The sequence below is a fragment of the Tenrec ecaudatus genome, chromosome 3, assembly GCF_050624435.1.
Source record: "Tenrec ecaudatus isolate mTenEca1 chromosome 3, mTenEca1.hap1, whole genome shotgun sequence".
Classification (NCBI taxonomy): Eukaryota; Metazoa; Chordata; class Mammalia; order Afrosoricida; family Tenrecidae; genus Tenrec; species Tenrec ecaudatus.
The window spans coordinates 74,722,538-74,740,834 of NC_134532.1; the positions used below are offsets into that span (position 1 = coordinate 74,722,538).

At 46.6% G+C, this 18,297-nt stretch overlaps 1 protein-coding gene across 2 annotated transcripts in view; it reads left to right on the forward strand.

The window, feature by feature from the left end:
* The first annotated feature begins 450 nt into the window (after positions 1-450).
* Positions 451-18,297, forward strand: part of RNF150 (ring finger protein 150) — a 355,784-nt gene continuing 337,937 nt past the window's right edge. Inside the window, exon 1 of one of the 2 annotated variants that reach the window (XM_075543760.1) lies at positions 451-1,579. In XM_075543760.1, the coding sequence (XP_075399875.1) occupies positions 1,099-1,579 (481 nt within the window). In that variant the 5' untranslated portion in view covers positions 451-1,098. The remainder of the gene's footprint in view (positions 1,580-18,297) is intronic. The other variant, XM_075543759.1, reaches the window with a different exon arrangement.

The following is an 18,297-nucleotide window of genomic DNA, read 5'->3' on the forward strand; positions in this document are numbered from 1 at the left end:
AACTGCAAAGTTGACCCTTAGAAACCCCAGCTGCTCTGTGGGAGAGAGAGGTGGCTTTCCACTCTGGGAAAAGTCACAGTCTTGGAAACACTCTGGGAAAGAGTTACAGTCTTGGAAACCCTAGCTAGCACTACCTTGTCTTATAGGGTCGCTATGACTCAGAATTGACGTGGTGGGAGTGAGTTGGGTTATTTATTTATTTTTGGGGGGTTTTGTTTTTATTTTGGAAAGGGAAGACCATTGTCCCTGTACTTCTGGGGTCGCTTTCCCCCTCTGTCCCCATCTGGAACCAATAGCAGACAGGGCTTGAACCTGAGACCCAGCAGAGGTCGCTGCCGCCCATCAAGAGTGACTGAAGGAGCTGGGCAAGTGGTGCCCAGGTTTGACATCACACTAAGCTCCTCCTCGCACGCACACATCACACACACACACACACACACACACACACACACACACACACACACACACACACACACACACACACACACACACACCAAATACTCCCCTCGGCCGGAGCGTTCCCCACGCCCCTGGGCCGGCCCCTCCCGCGGCAAGTGTGCTCCTTTGGCAGAGCTGCGGGCGGCGAGGCGAAGAGCCCGGTCCCCAGCCAGGGGGACCCGCGCGCAGCGGGAGCAGCCGCCGCCGGACGCCGCGCAGTTGCCTTCTTTCCCCCGCCCCGCTCGGCGGCAGCAGCGGCCGGGACACCCCGGCAGCAGCCCGGGCTTGGAGCAGTTGCGCCCGCCCCCGCCGGGGCTGGAAGGCACCAAGCCGCCCCCTCGGACGCTCCAGGGAGAAGGCGCGTCCCTTCGGAGAGAAGGAGCCGCCTGGCGCAGGAGCAGGACGCTTACCGGCCGGACTCCCCAGCCAGACCCGAGGGTCCCTTCCCCCGTGCCCCCGGGCTCCTGCCGAGCAGAATGCACCCGCCGCGCTCCCGCTGAGAGCGCGGGGCCGGCGCGCCCCGAATCGGCCCCGCCGCGGCGCCCCGGCCCGGCCGGGAGGAGGCGGCGGCCGCCAGGCGAGGGCCGCGGGTGGGGAGGAGGCGCGGGAGGCGCGGAGGGTGCGCGCGGCGGGCCGGGGCCGCGGCGGATCGCGACGGCGATGTCGCTCATCCAGGCGTGCCGCAGCCTGGCGCTCTCAACATGGCTGCTCTCCTTTTGTTTCGTGCATCTGCTCTGCCTGGACTTCACCGTGGCCGAGAAGGAGGAGTGGTACACCGCCTTCGTGAACATCACCTACGCCGAGCCCGCGCTCGACCCCGGGCCCGGGGCGGCGGGCGGCGCGGGCGCCGAGCAGCTGCGCACCGAGAAGAGCGAGTGCGGGCGCTACGGCGAGCACTCGCCCAAGCAGGACGCCCGCGGGGAGGTGGTCATGGCCAGCTCGGCCCACGAGCGGCTGGCCTGCGACCCCAACACCAAGTTCGCCGCCCCGAGCCAGGGCCGGAACTGGATCGCGCTCATCCCCGTGGGCAACTGCACCTACAGGGACAAGATCCGGAACGCGTTCCTGCAGAACGCCTCGGCCGTGGTCATCTTCAACGTGGGCTCTAACACCAACGAGACCATCACCATGCCCCACGCGGGTGAGTGGCCCCCGAGGGGCGCGGGGGAGGGGCGTGCGGGAGGGGACGGCGGCACCCACAGGAATCCAGAGACTGCCACCCAGATCCTTGCTGGGAATTTCCCCGCCGAGCAGAAGACGCGTCTTGCTCCCCTGGATTTAATAAGTTTGGTCCGCGTCCCTCGCGGGGGTGCGGTGGGGGCTTGCAGAGAGGAGCGTACCCACGGTCCTGTGGCACAGAGTCGGTTCCTCTTGACTTCGCGCTGACCCAGAGCGAGAGCGTTGGCCGAGGTGCGCTAACTTTTCCGAGGGGGGACGGAAAGGTGGGGCTTACAGAGCTGGGCTTGGATGTTGTCCTTGGTTCCTGAAAGGTCCCTCACCTGTTTGGACGCGGTAGATCTGATAGCGCCGCTCTGAGCTCCGGTGTGTGCATCAGGTATACTGATGCAGGCGTTTGGGTCTCCAGAGGAGAGTAGGGTTACCTGCTGGCCGCTCAAACACTGTGAACTTCAAGTCAGGCTTCAGAGCCTCCCCTCCCCCTACTTCACCCCCTGCTGCTGAGTTTACTCACAACAGCAATAATAGTAGAAGCACCAAGCTGCTCTCAGGAGAAGCTGACCAGCAGGCAGGGTGGAAAATAATGAAGCTCAACAAGCGAGACGGGCTGGCAGTGAAGCCTACTTTGCCCAGTGTTCTAGTATCCTTTGTCTGAATTCCAGGCCACACGGAGGGGTGGCTTTCTGTTTTGATGCCAGTGTGGCCATTGCCAGGTAAAAAGATCACCTTTGGTCATCGTCAGGAGTGGAAGGTCATTCACAATACCCCTTCCCACACACGCACTAAAAGTCCAGTGGATTTTGACTCATCGTTTCTTCCCCAAACTCGATTTCTTCCCCAAACTCGATTATTTTTATATACACCAGACATAAACCATACTTTGCACTAAAAAAAGTATGTGTTTTGGGGGCGGGAGAGGAGGCCTGCAGAGGGGAAGTCATCTCCGGTTCAGAATGAGCCATTTCAGCAGTGGCCTCTTGCCCCCTCCATCCGTGCTTGCTTCGTCTTCCCACGTGTCTGAGAAGTATGTGGGCGCTGCTTCTCTTGAACGTGGAGCCTGAGAAAGACAAGACTAGAAATGATCGGCACATTTCCGGCTGGTATTACCTCGTGAAAAGTCATCTTTCTTTTTAAAGCAGTCAGATTTTCATACGCAATTTGCTGTTGAAATGGAACCGGCAAGCGTTGTCTCCTTTGGGGTGAAGGTGGGGCGCGGGGAGCCCAATGTGGGGTGTCCATTCTGTTCGAGCACAGGCTTCCATTCCTAGAGCTCTTGCCACCTCGGAGTGAAATACACAGCTGGCCGCCCTCCAGTATTCGACACCAGCTGTTTCAGTCAGGGAACTATGTCAACCATAACACAAACAGGTTGGTTAAGTCCTGGGACATTCAGGTCAGAAAAAGGCACCGAATAAAAGAAGGAAGAGGAAGAGAGAAAAGTTACCATGTAGCACTGTGGAAACTTTGGATGGGTTTCCTTGAGCTCGGGGGTTTCTGGAAGAAAAAGGTTGTACTGAGTTGAGTCATAGGCATATGACATGTCAGGATTTTGAAGACTCTGCAAGTGCACTTTAAGTCATAAATTACCTTGAAATAAACATGCTTTCAGATCTAAACTCTTGGATGGGGACACGGTGAAGGAATTTACTTGTCATTCTTTACCCCCCAAGACTATTGTTAAAAAGTTTTGCAAAATTCTTTAAATGTTTCTTTTGTGTATACTCGCCAACTTAAACTCAGCTCCTTTCCACATAAAGTTAGAGACCTCATTGGTTCCAGTCTAAACGGTTCTCCAGAAATGCCAGGGCAATGGATCTGTTAAAGGCATGGGTGTTTTTAAAGTGAAGAGGTAGGCTGATTTCCCATTTGAATGGTGACTGGACATAGTGGGAAGACAGAACAAAACCATTCACTTCTCAGGAGGGTTATTCAGGCTCATGGTGACTCAATACATGGTGTCCTGAGTCTTTATGGGGGCTTCATCTTTCTCCCAAGGAGCGACTGGTGGGTGGGTTTGGATCACCAGTCTTGAAGTTAGCAGTTCAACATTTCCCTGACAGCACCACTACACTGTCTTAGTAATTATTTCAAAGTTAAAGATCTAAACATGTAAAGGAAATCCATGAATATCTCATTGTTTTCTGTTGCCAAAATTATCTTAATGTTGTATCTGCTAACATCTGGAAAACTCTCATATTGACATCTAACACAGTCGCAAACATTAAGAGACTCCATGGACTCCACTCCGAAATGGTTTTGCCTTTGTTTCTCAGAGTTGCTTGTCTCTGTATGATCAGGAGCCCTGCTGGCACAGTGGGTTGCTAGCTACAAAGGTCAAGTAAGGGAAAGGGAGACCACAGACTGGTGGGTGCAGAGTGGCGTGGATCTAAAGGGAGGTGGAAACCTGGCAGGGTGCCAACAGCTCTCAGGGTCGGGTGGCCTACAAGGGTCCACGCCTGGAGGCAGACCCAGAGTCCCAGCAAGGAGGAAGGCAAAAGGCAAGAGAGAGAGAAGAGGGATCCCCTGTGTCTCTCTCAGGAGCCGTCCTCAGACTGTGACCTGATTGACAGGTGGGACTCCACCCCTACCCTTTCAAACAAATTCAAGGTGACATAAAATCTAAGGACCACACTGCCACTGCTGCCAAGTGCTCCACGGTGGTGGGGTGGTTAAAACAGCTAGTCCTGACTGATCCCTGAAAGGTTGACAATTTGAACCCACCAGCTATTCTACGAGAGAAAGATGTGGCTGGCTTGGAAACCATTCGCATATTTCCACTCTGTTCTGAGGGGTCACTATGATTTGGGATGAACTCATTGGCCATGGATTTGGGTTGGTTTGGGTTATTCACTTGTGCAATTATGCTTTCTCATTCGCAAAGTTCAGACAGTAGTTTTTCTTTCTAACCACTCTTTATCATTTAAGAAATGATAACTTTCTTGAGACATAATTCTATGCCATACAATTGACTCATTTCAAGTGTGCAGTTCATGATTTTGGGTGTTCTGGCAACCACCAACACTATCTAATTAAAAAACATTTTCAGCAGCCCCGTTAGCAGCCATTCCCCATTTCCCTGACAGCTGCCAGCCGCAGGCAGTCATTCAATCTGCTTTTTACCGCTCTAGATGTGCCTGTTCTGGACATTTCATTGAAGAGGACCCAGCTAATATGTAGTGCTTTGTGACCATCTTCTTTCACTTGACATACCGTTTCCCAAGTTCATCTGTGTTGCCGCGTGCTTCCCTCCTGCATTCTTTTCTCTTGCCAAATGCCGTTCCAGTGGATGGAAGTAGCACCTCTTCTTATCTGCTTATCGGTTGATGGGCATTTGGATTCTTTCTGCTTTTTACTTACTGTGAATAATGGAGCTGTGATGTGGACATTTCTCTTGAATAATGTACTCTTGGGTGCAACTGCATGCTGAGCCATTTGGTAATTGTTGTTAACTTTTTGGGAACTGTCTGTTTCTCAGAGTAGATGCCTCATTCCATAGATATGCTTGTGAGGAAAGTTCCAATTTATGCATCCTTGGTAACACTGGTTATTAGCTGCCTTTTTATTATAGCCATCCTATGGGAGTGAGACCAGGGGCCCTATTGGTACAGTGGTTATATGTGGGACTGTTATCTTCAAGGTCAACAGTTTGAAACCATCAACTGCTCCTCTAGAAAAAAGATGGGGCTTTCTACTCTTGTAAAGAGTTACGGAGTCAGAAACCTACTGGAGCAGTTCTTCCCTGTCTTACAGGGTCACTATGAGACAGCATTCAATTACTGGCAGTGAAGTTGGGAGTGAGGTGTCCTTAGGTGGTGCAAACACTTAATGAACTTAACTGCTAACTGGAAGGTCGAAGGTCTGAGTCTGCACAGAGGTGTCTAGAATGAAAGGCTAGGCTAGGCAAAGTGTTTTTTTAAAAACAGTTTTATTGGCATTTAATTCACATATTACACAATTCAATAGTTCAATCATGACAAGAGTCGTACAATCATTACCACAATCAATTTTAGAACATCTCCCCACCCCCACCTCCATGGTTACATCACTTTTAAACGGAGTTGTATAATCATCATCAGTTCTAGAGAGGGCTCCCTTCTACCCCCCACATATAGTGTTCACTCCTCAACTCCTTCCCTGGCAATGTATTTTTGAAAAATCAATCATTGAAAATCACACGGAGCATAGTCCTGCTGACACACATGGGTTAACTTGATACCAGAATCAATGCTACCGTCACTGGCTTGGCCTTGGATTGACTCACTGCCGTGAGTCTATTCCGATTCACGGTGACCCTATAGGACAGGGTCAAACTGCCCCTCTAGGTTTTTGTAGCTCCTTTCTCTTTAATTGGTTTATTGGTAGATACTCACATATAATACAATTTAATCATTCAATCATATCAAGAAGAGTTGTGCAATGATCACAATTAATGTCAGAACATTTTCTCTTGCTCATTGTTCTTAGCTCCCTATTCCCCCCACCCTTAGCCCCCTGCTCCCTCCTCCTTCCCTGCCATACCCCTAAGTAACTATTCATCCAGCTAATCATTTACTATCAATTTACCTATCCTGGATTTCATACACAGAAAATCATACAAAATTCAAAGAGGAAGAAACCAAACAAAACTGAGTAGACAAAACAGAAAAAGTCAATTGAAAGGAAAGTAGAAACGATTAAAACTGGAAACAACTTTTAACGAGCTTAAAAGGGAGATCGAATGAGAAGTAAATGATTACATTTTAACCTAACTGTGCCTGCCATAATTGATTCTACAATCTTTCTGTCTGATGGTGAGGCTAATCACATCCCTCAACTATAGTCAGAGGGGATTCAATGGAGGATTGTGGGATACAGAAAGGTTTTCCCCCAGGTTGCCCCACCCCCATATTATATACCAATCTAAGATGCTCTTTGCTAACACATGGTCAATGTCCGGGCATTTGGAAGTCAGCTGCTGAGAGGTTACCTCCCTGCGGGAATGAGCCATCTAGAGCAGTGGTTCTCAGCCGTCCTAATGCCACGACCCTTTAATTCAGTTCTGCATGTTGTGGTGACACCCAACCATACAATGCTTTTTGTTGCTACTTCATAACTGTAATTTTGCTACTATTATGAATCTATTTTGCTACTGTTATGAATCTTAATTTAAATATCTGATATGCAGGATCATTTTCATTGATACAATTTGAATGAAATTAAAGCATAGTCATTAATCACAAACAATATGTAATTATACATTATGAAATATTTATTTCTAATTACAAATAAATGAAATTTTGTCTTGAAGCATGGTGTAGCATGGGTAACAGTCTTCACACCAAGTACTCCTAGGTGGGCACATCTGCATGTGGGCAGACCCACCTGGAGACAGATAGAGGAGCGGTGTCTCGGTTCCTAAGACCAAAGGAAATATGTGTTTTTCAATGGTCGTAGGCGACCCCTGTGAGAGGGTTGTTCTACCCCCAAAGGGTCATGACCCACAGGTTGAGAACTCCTGATCTAGAGCAATCAGACCCTATTGTCTGTCCCAACCTAGGGAGGGCCCACTCCCTGGTGATTAGGATAGTGGATTGCTCCCCTGAAGGAGACCCCAAAAGACAAGATCAAGTCAACTCAAGGAGGACCAAGGTTAAGCTGCCATCTTGTACCTAGGGCCCACCCATTTTGTCACATGTGTACTCCAAGTATTTTCCCTTCCCATTGCGTGTACACCCCTAGCTTGTCTCCTTCCTATTACGCATATGCCTAATGTACAACCCCTTCCTCTTATGTATGTGGTTACCTGTAATCAGGGGGGCTTGCACATCCCCTAAATGTTTATAAGCCAGGATTGGAAATATATTTTCTCTCTCTGCACTGACCTGGCTGCTGAGATCATGGCCATTCCGGAGATAAGCATGCTACCATGAAATGTGTCTGACTCCTTTATTTAACTCTCTCCCCTATCTCATCTATCTTCTATGACTTTACTATGATCTTTATATATTAAAACCGTACAATTGTACCTAAGAACTCTGTGATTGTTAGAGTTGGTTTACTGTTGCTTCACCCAGTTTGCACCCTGCAAACAGAGTTTAGCTTTCTGCCATCATCCATAACTTTCTGCAGACTAGGTGATCACATATTAAGCTCTGATATGGTTCCCTCTTTTGGATTAGGATTTTATTATTTACTTAGGAGCACACAGGCTAGCGTACTTCTTTACTAGGGACTTAGTTGACGTCTCACTTTGTTGACTGCTTTTTTAAAATCCATCTTTTAAGACTCTAGATGCTATTCTTCTTCTTTTAAAAAAAATCATTTTATTGGAGCCTCTTACAGCTCTTATCACAATCCATACATCCATCCAATGTGTCAAGCACACTTGTACATATGTTACCCTCATCATTTTCAAATCATTTTCTTTCTACTTGAGCCCTTGGTATCAGCTCCTCTTTTTTCCCCTTCCTCTTCTGTCTTCCCTCCCTCATGAACCCTTTATAATTTATAATTTTTTTCATGTCTTATACTGACAGATGTCTCCCTTCACCCACTTTTATGTTGTCCATCCCCCTGGGAGGGGGTTATATGTTGCTCATTGTTATCAGTTACCCCTTTCTCCCCCCACGTTCCCCATACCCTCCTGGTATTGCTACTCTCATTATTGGTCCTGAGGGGTTTATCTGTCTTGGATTCCCTGTGTTGTGAGCTCTTATCTGTACCAGTGTACATGCTGTGGTCTGGCCAGATTTGTAAGGTAGAATTGGGGTCATGATAGTGGGATGGAGGAAGCATTAAAGAACTCAAGGAAAGCTATATGTTTCATTGGTGCTATATTGCACCCTAACTGGCTCATCACTTCCTTGTGACCCTTCTGGAAAGGATGTCCAATTCTCTACAGATGAGCTTTGGGTCTGTACTCCACTCTCCCGCATCAATTCACATTGATATGATTTTTTTCTTCGGGGTCTTTGATGGCTGATACCTGATCCCATTGAAACCTCATGATCACACAGGCTGGTGTGCTTCTTCTATGTGGGCTTTGTTGCTTCTCAGCTAGATAGTAGCTTATTTATCTTCATGCCTTTAAGATCCCAGATAGCCAGGCACCATCAGCTTTCTTCACCACATTTGCTTATGGACCCATTTTGTCTTCGGCGATCGTGTTGGGATGGTGAGTATCAAAAAATACTGCATTATTAGAACAAAGTGTTCTTGCATTGAGGGAGTACTTGATAGATGCCCAATATCCAAGATGCTATTCTTTCTGATAGCCAGGCACCATCTGGTTTCTTTGAAACTCTTTGCTCTATCATCCCGCATCCATTTCTTCAGTAATCTCTTCATGAAGGCAAATAATGGAATAGGGCAATATCATAAGAATTAATTGCTCTTAAATTAGGGCTTGAATTAAGTTGGAGCCTGATCTTCATTCCTATACCTATGGCTTATTTATGTCGTTGGTTCATTTGGAGACATTATTGGCATTTTATGATAGAGGACCTTATAAATGATCCCCCTGGGGCATACGGTAATTCTGACAGTGTCATTAATTTAGCCAATATCATTAAAAACACTATTGAGAGACGGAAGCTATAGAAGAATAGGTCAGCTTCAGACCAAAATAGGTGCATTGTTGACTTGCCCTGCTTGAACTCTTAAAGGACTGGACGTTATTTACACACACGTAGGGCATTGGTGATAGGACAAAACTTTCAGTGACACTCATTCACAAAGGCAGAAACACATCTACCAGACCGCTACCTGTCAGAAGTAAGCAAGGAGGGTATGTAAATAGGAAATATGTGGTAATCTTGGGCCGCCACTCTTTGGTCACCCTCAGAGCAAGAGGTTTGGACCAAAGTTCAATGACTTCCAAATTCGGTAAACTTGGTATAGAAGCCCTCTGCTTCTTCTGACACTAGGGCGTTTCAGCCTTAAGGCCAAGGGCATATTTCCGTTCCTTAAATCTGCTACAGAGAAGTTTGTGGTAAAGCCCAGTTTGCTTAGTGCGATTTCCACATTGCATTCTTCTGGCCTATGGAGGATGATGCTGTGTGCCTCAAAACAACACACTCTAAAGTCCCAGTAGTCTATAAAAAGTGACCTGGATCACCAATGCTAGATAGAAACTAGGTCAAAAGCAATACAGGCCTACCTACCACAACTGGGAACAGAAATACCCCATGACTCAGCAATACCTCTGCTGGGCATGTACCCTGAAGAAACAGGAGACAGACAGGCCATCATCATATGTATATTCTCCCATGTTCGTTGCAGCACAGTTCATAATAGCAATAGGCCAAATTCCCATCACTTGAAAATGGATAAATTGTGGTACATACATGTAACGGAATACTTCACATCTCTAAAAAACATGGACGAAATCATGAAACACCTTTTGACATAGATGGATCTGGAATCCATCATGGTAAATGAAGTTAGTCAATCACAAAAGGACAATTATTGTGTGAGTCTACTACTATAAGGATAAACGCCAAGAGGGAGCCAGACTAATGCACTCAGGTCATGTAATCTTCTAGTCTCTCCAGCAACAAGGTAGAGAGTCTGACTGGTGCCTACAGTTAAGGGGAGAAGGCTCAGGGTTCCAAGCCTCTCTACTCCTTGGTTCTTGGCTCGCTCCCAAGAAAATTTTAGACGAGGAACACAATTCAGACGAGAGTCAGAGAAAAGGTTTGAACAGAAAGAATGAGTTTATGGAAGGGGGATACTTTGGAAAATAAGGCCAAAAGGCCTTGAGCTCTTCCAAAGGCTCAGAACGCTAAATCTTCTATTGGCCCATGGTGGACTTCCCACCACGGACTGGCTTTCTGGTGTGCCTTCTGCTGTTGGCTGGTCCTCACTAGTGCTCTTCCCCCTTTCAGGTATGCACATCCCAGCACTCCAGGCTTCATGCTGAGTCCTTGTCTCAGATCCAAAATTATTCAGTCAGTGTAGGGGTAGTTTAAAGATTTTATCTTTTTCCACCCAGCCTTTTCATGATCTCTGGTCTCTTCTATTGCTAAGGAAAGGCGTCCTATCTGCCCTTCCCCTTGGTGCTGGAGAGGTCTGTGAGGAAGCCTCTCTCCAGCCTGTCTCCAGCTCTTCTGTGTTGAAGTTTCATACCACATTTTCTCCACGTACCACCTCCTCTACCCTTGCCATTTTCTGATGAGCGAACACTGTGGACCACGCATCACCCCCTTAAACGTACATCTGACACACCACGTTGAAAGAGGAGACTTCAGATGGCATCGGTTTCTCAAGATGGGGTGGGGAGGAGGGAGAAGACCCTTCAGTTGCTGCCCCACAACCTGTGCAGGTCAGATCAGCTTAATGGCACACATATCACCAGAGTGATCCACTCAGGATGGGGAGGGGTCACGGACCCTGGAAGAAGGTGATCACATTTCTGTTGGTGGGTAAATGGTGAGGTGCATCCTCCCATTCAGGGAAAAAATGCTTAACAATATTTGCATAAAATCCAAGGGGAGCGCACACCCTGAACTGGGTTTCTGATTGATGAATGTAACTCTATAAGGAAGTAGGAAGACTTGTCTTTGCCCCGAGGAGGGGCTGGTGGTTTTGAACTGCTGATCTTGTGGTTAGCAGCCCAACGGGCATAACCGCTACAAGACCAGGGTGGGGAGTGACTGTCTTGATTTGCATTAACCCAATGGCTAATAATTACTCTTTAACATACTATTCTTTTTCTACTTTTCTGTTTCCTCCTTCCTCTGTTTGTGCCTGTGGTCATTTGCTCTGTGCTGAATTTTCACCTCGCACACTTTCTGTCCTGGGGAGGATTGATTAGTAGAAAAAGAAATGCATAAATAAGGCCAACTCTTCCCGGGAACAGATAAACAACTCTGGACCAGAGATTTGAATATTTATCTGTCAAAGAATGCATGGAGCTGCAGCTTGGGGGCTTGGAGACTCTCGGCCTGAGTTCGCCTTGAGCAAAAGCAACAGGGGAGCAGAGCAGGGAGTTGGACAGGCCTGCAGCCTCTCCCTGGTCGGAGTCCCAGGAGGAACCTACTGGGTGACCTCCTGGTACTGAGAACTAGCTCACTGCGCAGAGCTGAGGCGCCTGAGGACATGAGAAGCTTCTAGGGGCAATTTAGGGTGACAGTTCATTAGACATGTAGTCTCTCGGAGTCGAACATGTGGATTTATATCGTGACCGCAACTTCCGCCCCAAGCAACTCTGAGTCAGTTACCCCACTTTCAGGGCTCCAGTTTCCTTCGTGTGAAAGGCGGGATAGTCGTGTCTGACCTCAGGTGGCTGTGATGTGAATGAAACAATGTAAGGCACAAAGAGTGCTTGCAGGTGCAGTGATCCCGCACCCTCAAACCTCACTGCTGTCCAATCGATTCTAACTCATGGCCACCCTAGAGGACAGAGCAGAGCTGTTTCCCAGGCTGTCACTCTTTATGGGAGCAGACTGCTTTGTCCTTCTTCCTGGGAGTGGCTAGTGGGTTTGAACTAGCAACTTTGAGGTTCCAAGTCCAGGCCTTAACCCACTCCAAGACCAGAGCTTCAGAGTTGACGCTCAGTAAATGCCGTGGAGTTACTTTGGATGCACAGTGGTCCTGTGTGCGCTAGCTCTGCGGTGCTAAATATTGAACTTCGTGACACACAGTGACATGCAGGAACTGCACCCTGTGCCCACCGGGCTCACTGAGACCCTGACAGCCCACACTGACCCTCTCATCCTTTAGAAATTTGAACAGTCACGGTCGTTTCGGTTTGTGGTCACAGCGGGTTCAGCAGGGCCTTTCAGTTCCCTCTGATGGCTGGTGAACACTGCAGGAGGCGCCTACTGCATTTCTGCTTTCTCGTGGCTCACGCTGAAAGCTCACTGTCAAGTCTGATAAACATGGTTGAGTTATTAAGTGGGTATAGACTATTAGTAACTGTCTTTGAGATGTTTTGTTTTTTGCTTTTGGATAACAAAAACCCATTAGCATCAAGTCAGTGCTAACTCTTAGGGACCCAATGTAGGATTTCCAAAACCATAATATTTACAAGAAGAGACAGTCTCATATTTCTCTCCAAGAGCAGCTGAGGCGTTTGAACCACAGAACTTGCGGTTACCAGCCCAGTGCCGAACCCAGAGCACCACCATTGTTCAGGATGGGTAGATTAATTAAACAGCTAGAAGTCTGGGCAGAGTTCCTGAAAGGCTAGGTCTCTGCTAGTAACCTGGAGGAAGAGGAAAGGAGGAGAAAGCTGCAGTAAATAGCCAGGGAGTAAGTTCGCCCCTTTACCTGAGAAACCCAGGATGCCCTATTAGCTCATATACGGTATTTGATGATGTCTCCAGGTTGGAGAAGAAAAAATAAGACTTCGCACCGAGACTCTTCCCATGTAGGTACGTGCGGAGGGTTGAACTTATGAGTTTGCGCTGACTCTACAGCAATTGCTCCAATGCCTACCTGTTTTCTAATCTCGGTAAAGAAACTTGGTGGTGGTGGTGGCACCTATTTTTTTTAGCCAGACCCTGGCTCATGTCACCACCATGCATGTGATGGGGTTCTGTGCCTGCTCCATGATTGCTTGCAGACCCTGGTGACCCCTGTGGGACATTCGTGGTTCAGGGGCAGGGTGCCTGCCTTCCACTTAGGCAGGCCACGTTTGATTCCCAGCCAGCGAACCTGGTGTGCAGCTACCCTCCTCTATCAGTGGAAGCTGGCCTGTGGGCATGATGGTGAACAGGTTGCAGCAGAGCTGCCAGTCAGACAGAGTAGGAAGAAATGCCTGGCCATCTCCTTCTGCCAATGCCCCGCATGCAAAGAGGCTAACTGGTTAACTTAAAAAAAAAGTTTATGTCGTCTGCAGGACTTACTGTTTTCCTAGACTTTTCATGTGCACTTTAGTTTGACATTTTCCTTTAGAGGATGTGCTTAAATGGTCTCTCTTTTTCAGAGCAGCGAAGGTCTCTCTTTATAGTAATAACCTTGCCGGTGCCTTGTGTGCTCTCTGCCAGGGCTGTCCTAAGCGCTTTGTATATGCACATAGTCCATGAAGTCTCACAACAGATAAGGGCAGTGAGGCTTAGACCAGTGAGGTGGCCTGACAGAGGTCACATAGCTAGTAAGTGTAGAGCCGACCCTGCAAAGCCAGGTCCTGCGGTTCCGGAGCGACCTGAAAACCAGACGTGGACAGCGATTAGATAACAAGTGGGCCCTGGAAGCAAGCTACCCTGGAATAGTTTGAGCAGTATGAAGGCCAACGGCATTGCTGACGTGAAGAGCTGCCTGGCCCTGGTGAGAGGAATGCAATTTAGAGATGGAGCTGCAGGCCTCCAAACCTACTGTGGACGAACTGTTTGGGCTACTTTTTAATTCTCCTTTTCACTGTGACTTCGGTGCATTTTACACTTCAGACCATCACTTTTGTTTTCAGTGAACTGCTTTTTAAATCTGGGCCTCAGTTTTCTCACATATAAAATGAGAGGTTTGGCTTTGTTGCTCCCTGGTGGTATAATGGCTATGTTTGGGACTCCCAACCACAAGGTCAGCAGTTCAAAACTACCAGCTCTCGGTGGGAGACAGACAAGGCTTTCTATTCCGGTAGAGTTATTGTCTTGGAAACTCACAGACATAGTTATATCCTGCCCTATCAGGTGGCTCTGAGCCAGAATAAACTCAGTGGAAATCAGTTTGAGAATTTTAAGGACTATTGATGTGTTGGGCTTACAGGTTGGGCTGCTACTAACCACAATGTTAGCCATTTGATACCACGAGCCACTCCTCAAAAAAAACTCGACGCTTAATACTCCTATAAAATGTTTATATTTACAGTCTGGGACCTCATAGAGGCATTTCTACTCTGTTCTGTAACGATGACTGGGACTCACTCAATGGCAGGTGAGATAGCCCCCTCCTTTAAAGGTTTACAGTCTTAGAAAACCTAAGGCACAGCTCTGTGTCATCCTAGGTCACGCAGAAGTCAACTCACTGCCAATCCCAACTCATAGCAACCCTATAGAACCCTATAGAGCCTCGAAACTGGGTTTCTGAGACATTAAATCTTTATGGAAGTCAAAAGCCCCATCTATTTCCCAATGATTAGCTGGTGGTTCCAAACCGCTGACCTTGTGGTTAATAGGCCAATGCATAGTGGCAGTGGATTTGGGTTTGAGAGGATTGTTTGAGCTTTAAATTTATTCCCTATATATTAAAATAGCAGAGTATTTCTACTAACACTGAGATTTCTGGCTTCCCCTAATCAGAAGGTCTGGTGACCAGGAGTCTGTATTCCCATATGGCAGTAAGGGGCAGAGCAGAGCTACGGCTGGCCTTCTTGACGAGCAATTAGCTCCAGTTCCTATTACTTCCTACCCTCTGATCCCCTGACTTGCTACATTCATATCGTTTTGCAGCCTCAACTTCAAGGCCAGTGTGCTTACTGGTCCAGTTTTCTGGAGTGCTGTGTTTTTGTGCGCATACACACGATTGTTTTCGTGGTGGGGTAGGGCAGCCACCTTGAAAGCATCTCCTCAGATGAATCTCCCATGCAGCCTATGCACATTTAGATGTGCGATGCGTTATCTAAGGGAGTGCATTATTGGTGAAAAATACGGTAGAACTAGGTCTAGTGAGTGGAGGTGACAGGAAACAGATTTGGTTTGCTAAAGAGAAGAAACTCATGAAGGTGGATGTGATCGGAATTTCCTTGACATGTCAGCTTCCTCTCTCCAGGGCTCAGATTGAGACTGAATAGGAACAGTTTGGGATTTCTCAGTGCAGGATTCTTTCACCCTGCGTTGTAACCTTTACTGAGGACTGTGGTTCTGGATCTTCATCAGCAAGCCCACCAAGTCCTCTTCACTTTCTGCAAGCAAGGCTGTGTCCTCTGCATGTCAGGAGAGACCGGTCCTAGGGACAGTACGTTATGCTCGGTAAAGGAGAGGGTAGCAGAAAAAAGCAGAGAAGAGCCTCCATGGGATGGATTGACACGGTGACTCCAACAATGGGCTCAAACATAAGAACCGCGTTGAGGCTGTCACGGGATTGGGCAGTGGTTGGTTCTGTTGGTCATAGGATTACTATGAGTTGGAACCGATGCAGTGGTCCCTAAGCAAGAACAAATACAGGATTCTTGCAAGGGGATTTGCTGGATGATGTCGTAAAGCCTTCCTGTGCTAGAAAGCCTCTGATCATTTTGTTCCAAAACTCCAAATCCGCTGCCATTGAACCAAACTCACTAATTGTGACCTTATATAGGGTCCCAAGGCTGTAAATCTTTGCAGATGCTGTCCTCTTTCTCCCTTAGAGAGGCCCGTGGGCTTGAACAACGTACTTATCAGTTCGCAGACCAGTGCTTATCCAACACCAACACCAGAGCTGCTTGTAGTTAAGAAACATATTTCCCAAGAGCCTATGTTTTTACTTCATTTTTCTCTGAAGATACATGCAGAAAAGATAGCATTTTAGCCAGCAATAACTCAGTTTGTGTTGAATCACATGCTTGGAAGTGTAACTTAATATCATGAAAGACTGGTTTACATGTTCAGGTCATACAACCATGTGTATGGAAAATTTGCAAGGAATCCTACCTTTTACCTTTTAGTAAAAGTTCTATGCAAGTTTTTCCTGATGCCTCTCCTCTTCAATATCTCCTTGCTTTCCCAAAGGAAGACAGTTTATAACCAGGGAATTTGGAAAGGTCCAGCAAGAAGCTGCACCATGATAGCTCATTCTTCTAGTTTTTCAGGAAGGAGTGATGCTGATCCTGATGCAAAGTTAATTTGTTTGGATAAAGGTATAGACATTAGTGTGCACTTATGGGAATATATTAATTCATAAAAATAGAGGTATTGGCCTATGTTCTTATATTTCTATGACAATACATTGAGGAAGTAGACAGACTTTGGGTCTCTGCTCAATCCCTCCCTCAATGCAAGGACACTTTGTTCTAACAATCTGGTATTCTGTCATGCTCACCCTCTTAATATGATCACTGAAGGCAAAATGGGTGCATAAGCAAATGTGGTGAAGAAAACTGATGGTGCCCGGCTATCAGAAGATATAGCATCTGGGGTCTTAAAAGCTTGAGGTTAAACAAGCAGCCATCTAGCAGAAAAGCAACAAACCCACCAGCCTGTGCGATCATGAGGTTTGGACAGAATCAGGTAACAGACACCAGAAGACCCAAAACACACAAAAAACCATACAAAGGAAGTTGGAGTAGAGACCCCAAACCCATCTGTGACATCTCTTCACAGAAGGGTCTCAAGGAAGTGGCAAGTCAACAAGGACTCAGCACAGCACTGATGAAACACAATCTTCCTCTGGGTCTTTGAGGCTTCCTCACCCCTCCCCCACTATCATGAGCCCAGTCCTGCCTTTTAGTTGTGGCTAGACCAGAGCATGGACACTGGTACAGATAAGAGCTCATGACACACAGAATCCAGGTTCGAGACACTCCTCAGGAACAGAAATGGGAGTAATGATACCAGGAGGGTAGAGGAAGGTGAGGGGAGTGGGGTAGAAGGGGAGAAAGTGGGAATTAATTGCATTTACCCACATATCCCCTTCTCCCTGGGAAGAACAACAGAAAATGGGTGAAGGGAGACAGCAACCAGTTAAGAGATGAAAATTATAATAATTTATAAGTTATCAAGGGCTCACCAGGTGGGGAAGGGGGAAGGGAGGGATAAAAGAGGAGCTGATACCAAGGTCTCAAATAAAAAGTAAATGTTTAGAAAATGATGATGGCAACATATGTACAAATATGCTTGATACAATTGATGTATGGATTGTTATAAGAGCTGTGAGAGTCCCCTGTAAAATGATTTTTTTTAAAAAGAAAGTTGATTTGTTTCGAAACTAGCTTCAGATTTTGAAAAGCAGAAGCTTAGCCGTGATGGTGGCATTTGTGCAAAGGCAGCTTGGTCTATGAAGAATTAGTAGTTTGATAGCTCCTGAAGGTCTTCAGTTGATCCTTAGAAGAGGTATTTCATCTTCGTGTGACTGCAAGACACTGGAGGCCTGGGTATTGGCTGATGACATGGAGAGGTTCTCAATTAGCATTCAAATGACATTCAAATCCTATTTAAATGATCTCAGCTCTTGAACATTTTCTTGATAATGTGCACTCTAGAGAAATGAGAGCACATTGTGCAGCAGGATGTTCTTGTCCTATCCTGCAATTATTGGGGTTTTACTGCATGGAGACCGTGCCTACAGGTATACCCTAGGCTTGACTTGTATTGTGAACTTGGAGGGCTTAATTACTGGGCCATTCAACTTCTAGTAAACTAAACATATTTTATATATTGAAGCCAAATTATTAATGTTTATGGTGAAATCTCACATTTTTTAATAAAAGAAGAAAATATTCTTTTACTTTGTTGAATGCAATGGTTATGATTGATTTTTATAAGTATCTCTTTTTCTAGTCCATAATATATACTGGTGTTTAGAAAAACTTTGTTTCCTATAGAAATAAGCAGCATTTGTCATAAATTGAAGCTTATGCATTGAATTAGAGGTTTTTTGTCATCAGTGTGTATGCATAAAATATGTTAATTTTTTTTAGAAATTTGTATTAGAATGGATGGTTCATTTGTGTGTCTCTTCTGGGATGATAAACATATGTACATGTTTGAGGTAAATGAGTCTTTAGTAAATATCTGTTTCTCCACCAGTCCAGTTTGGTGTCACCAAGCACGAATGGCTTTGAACACATGGTCC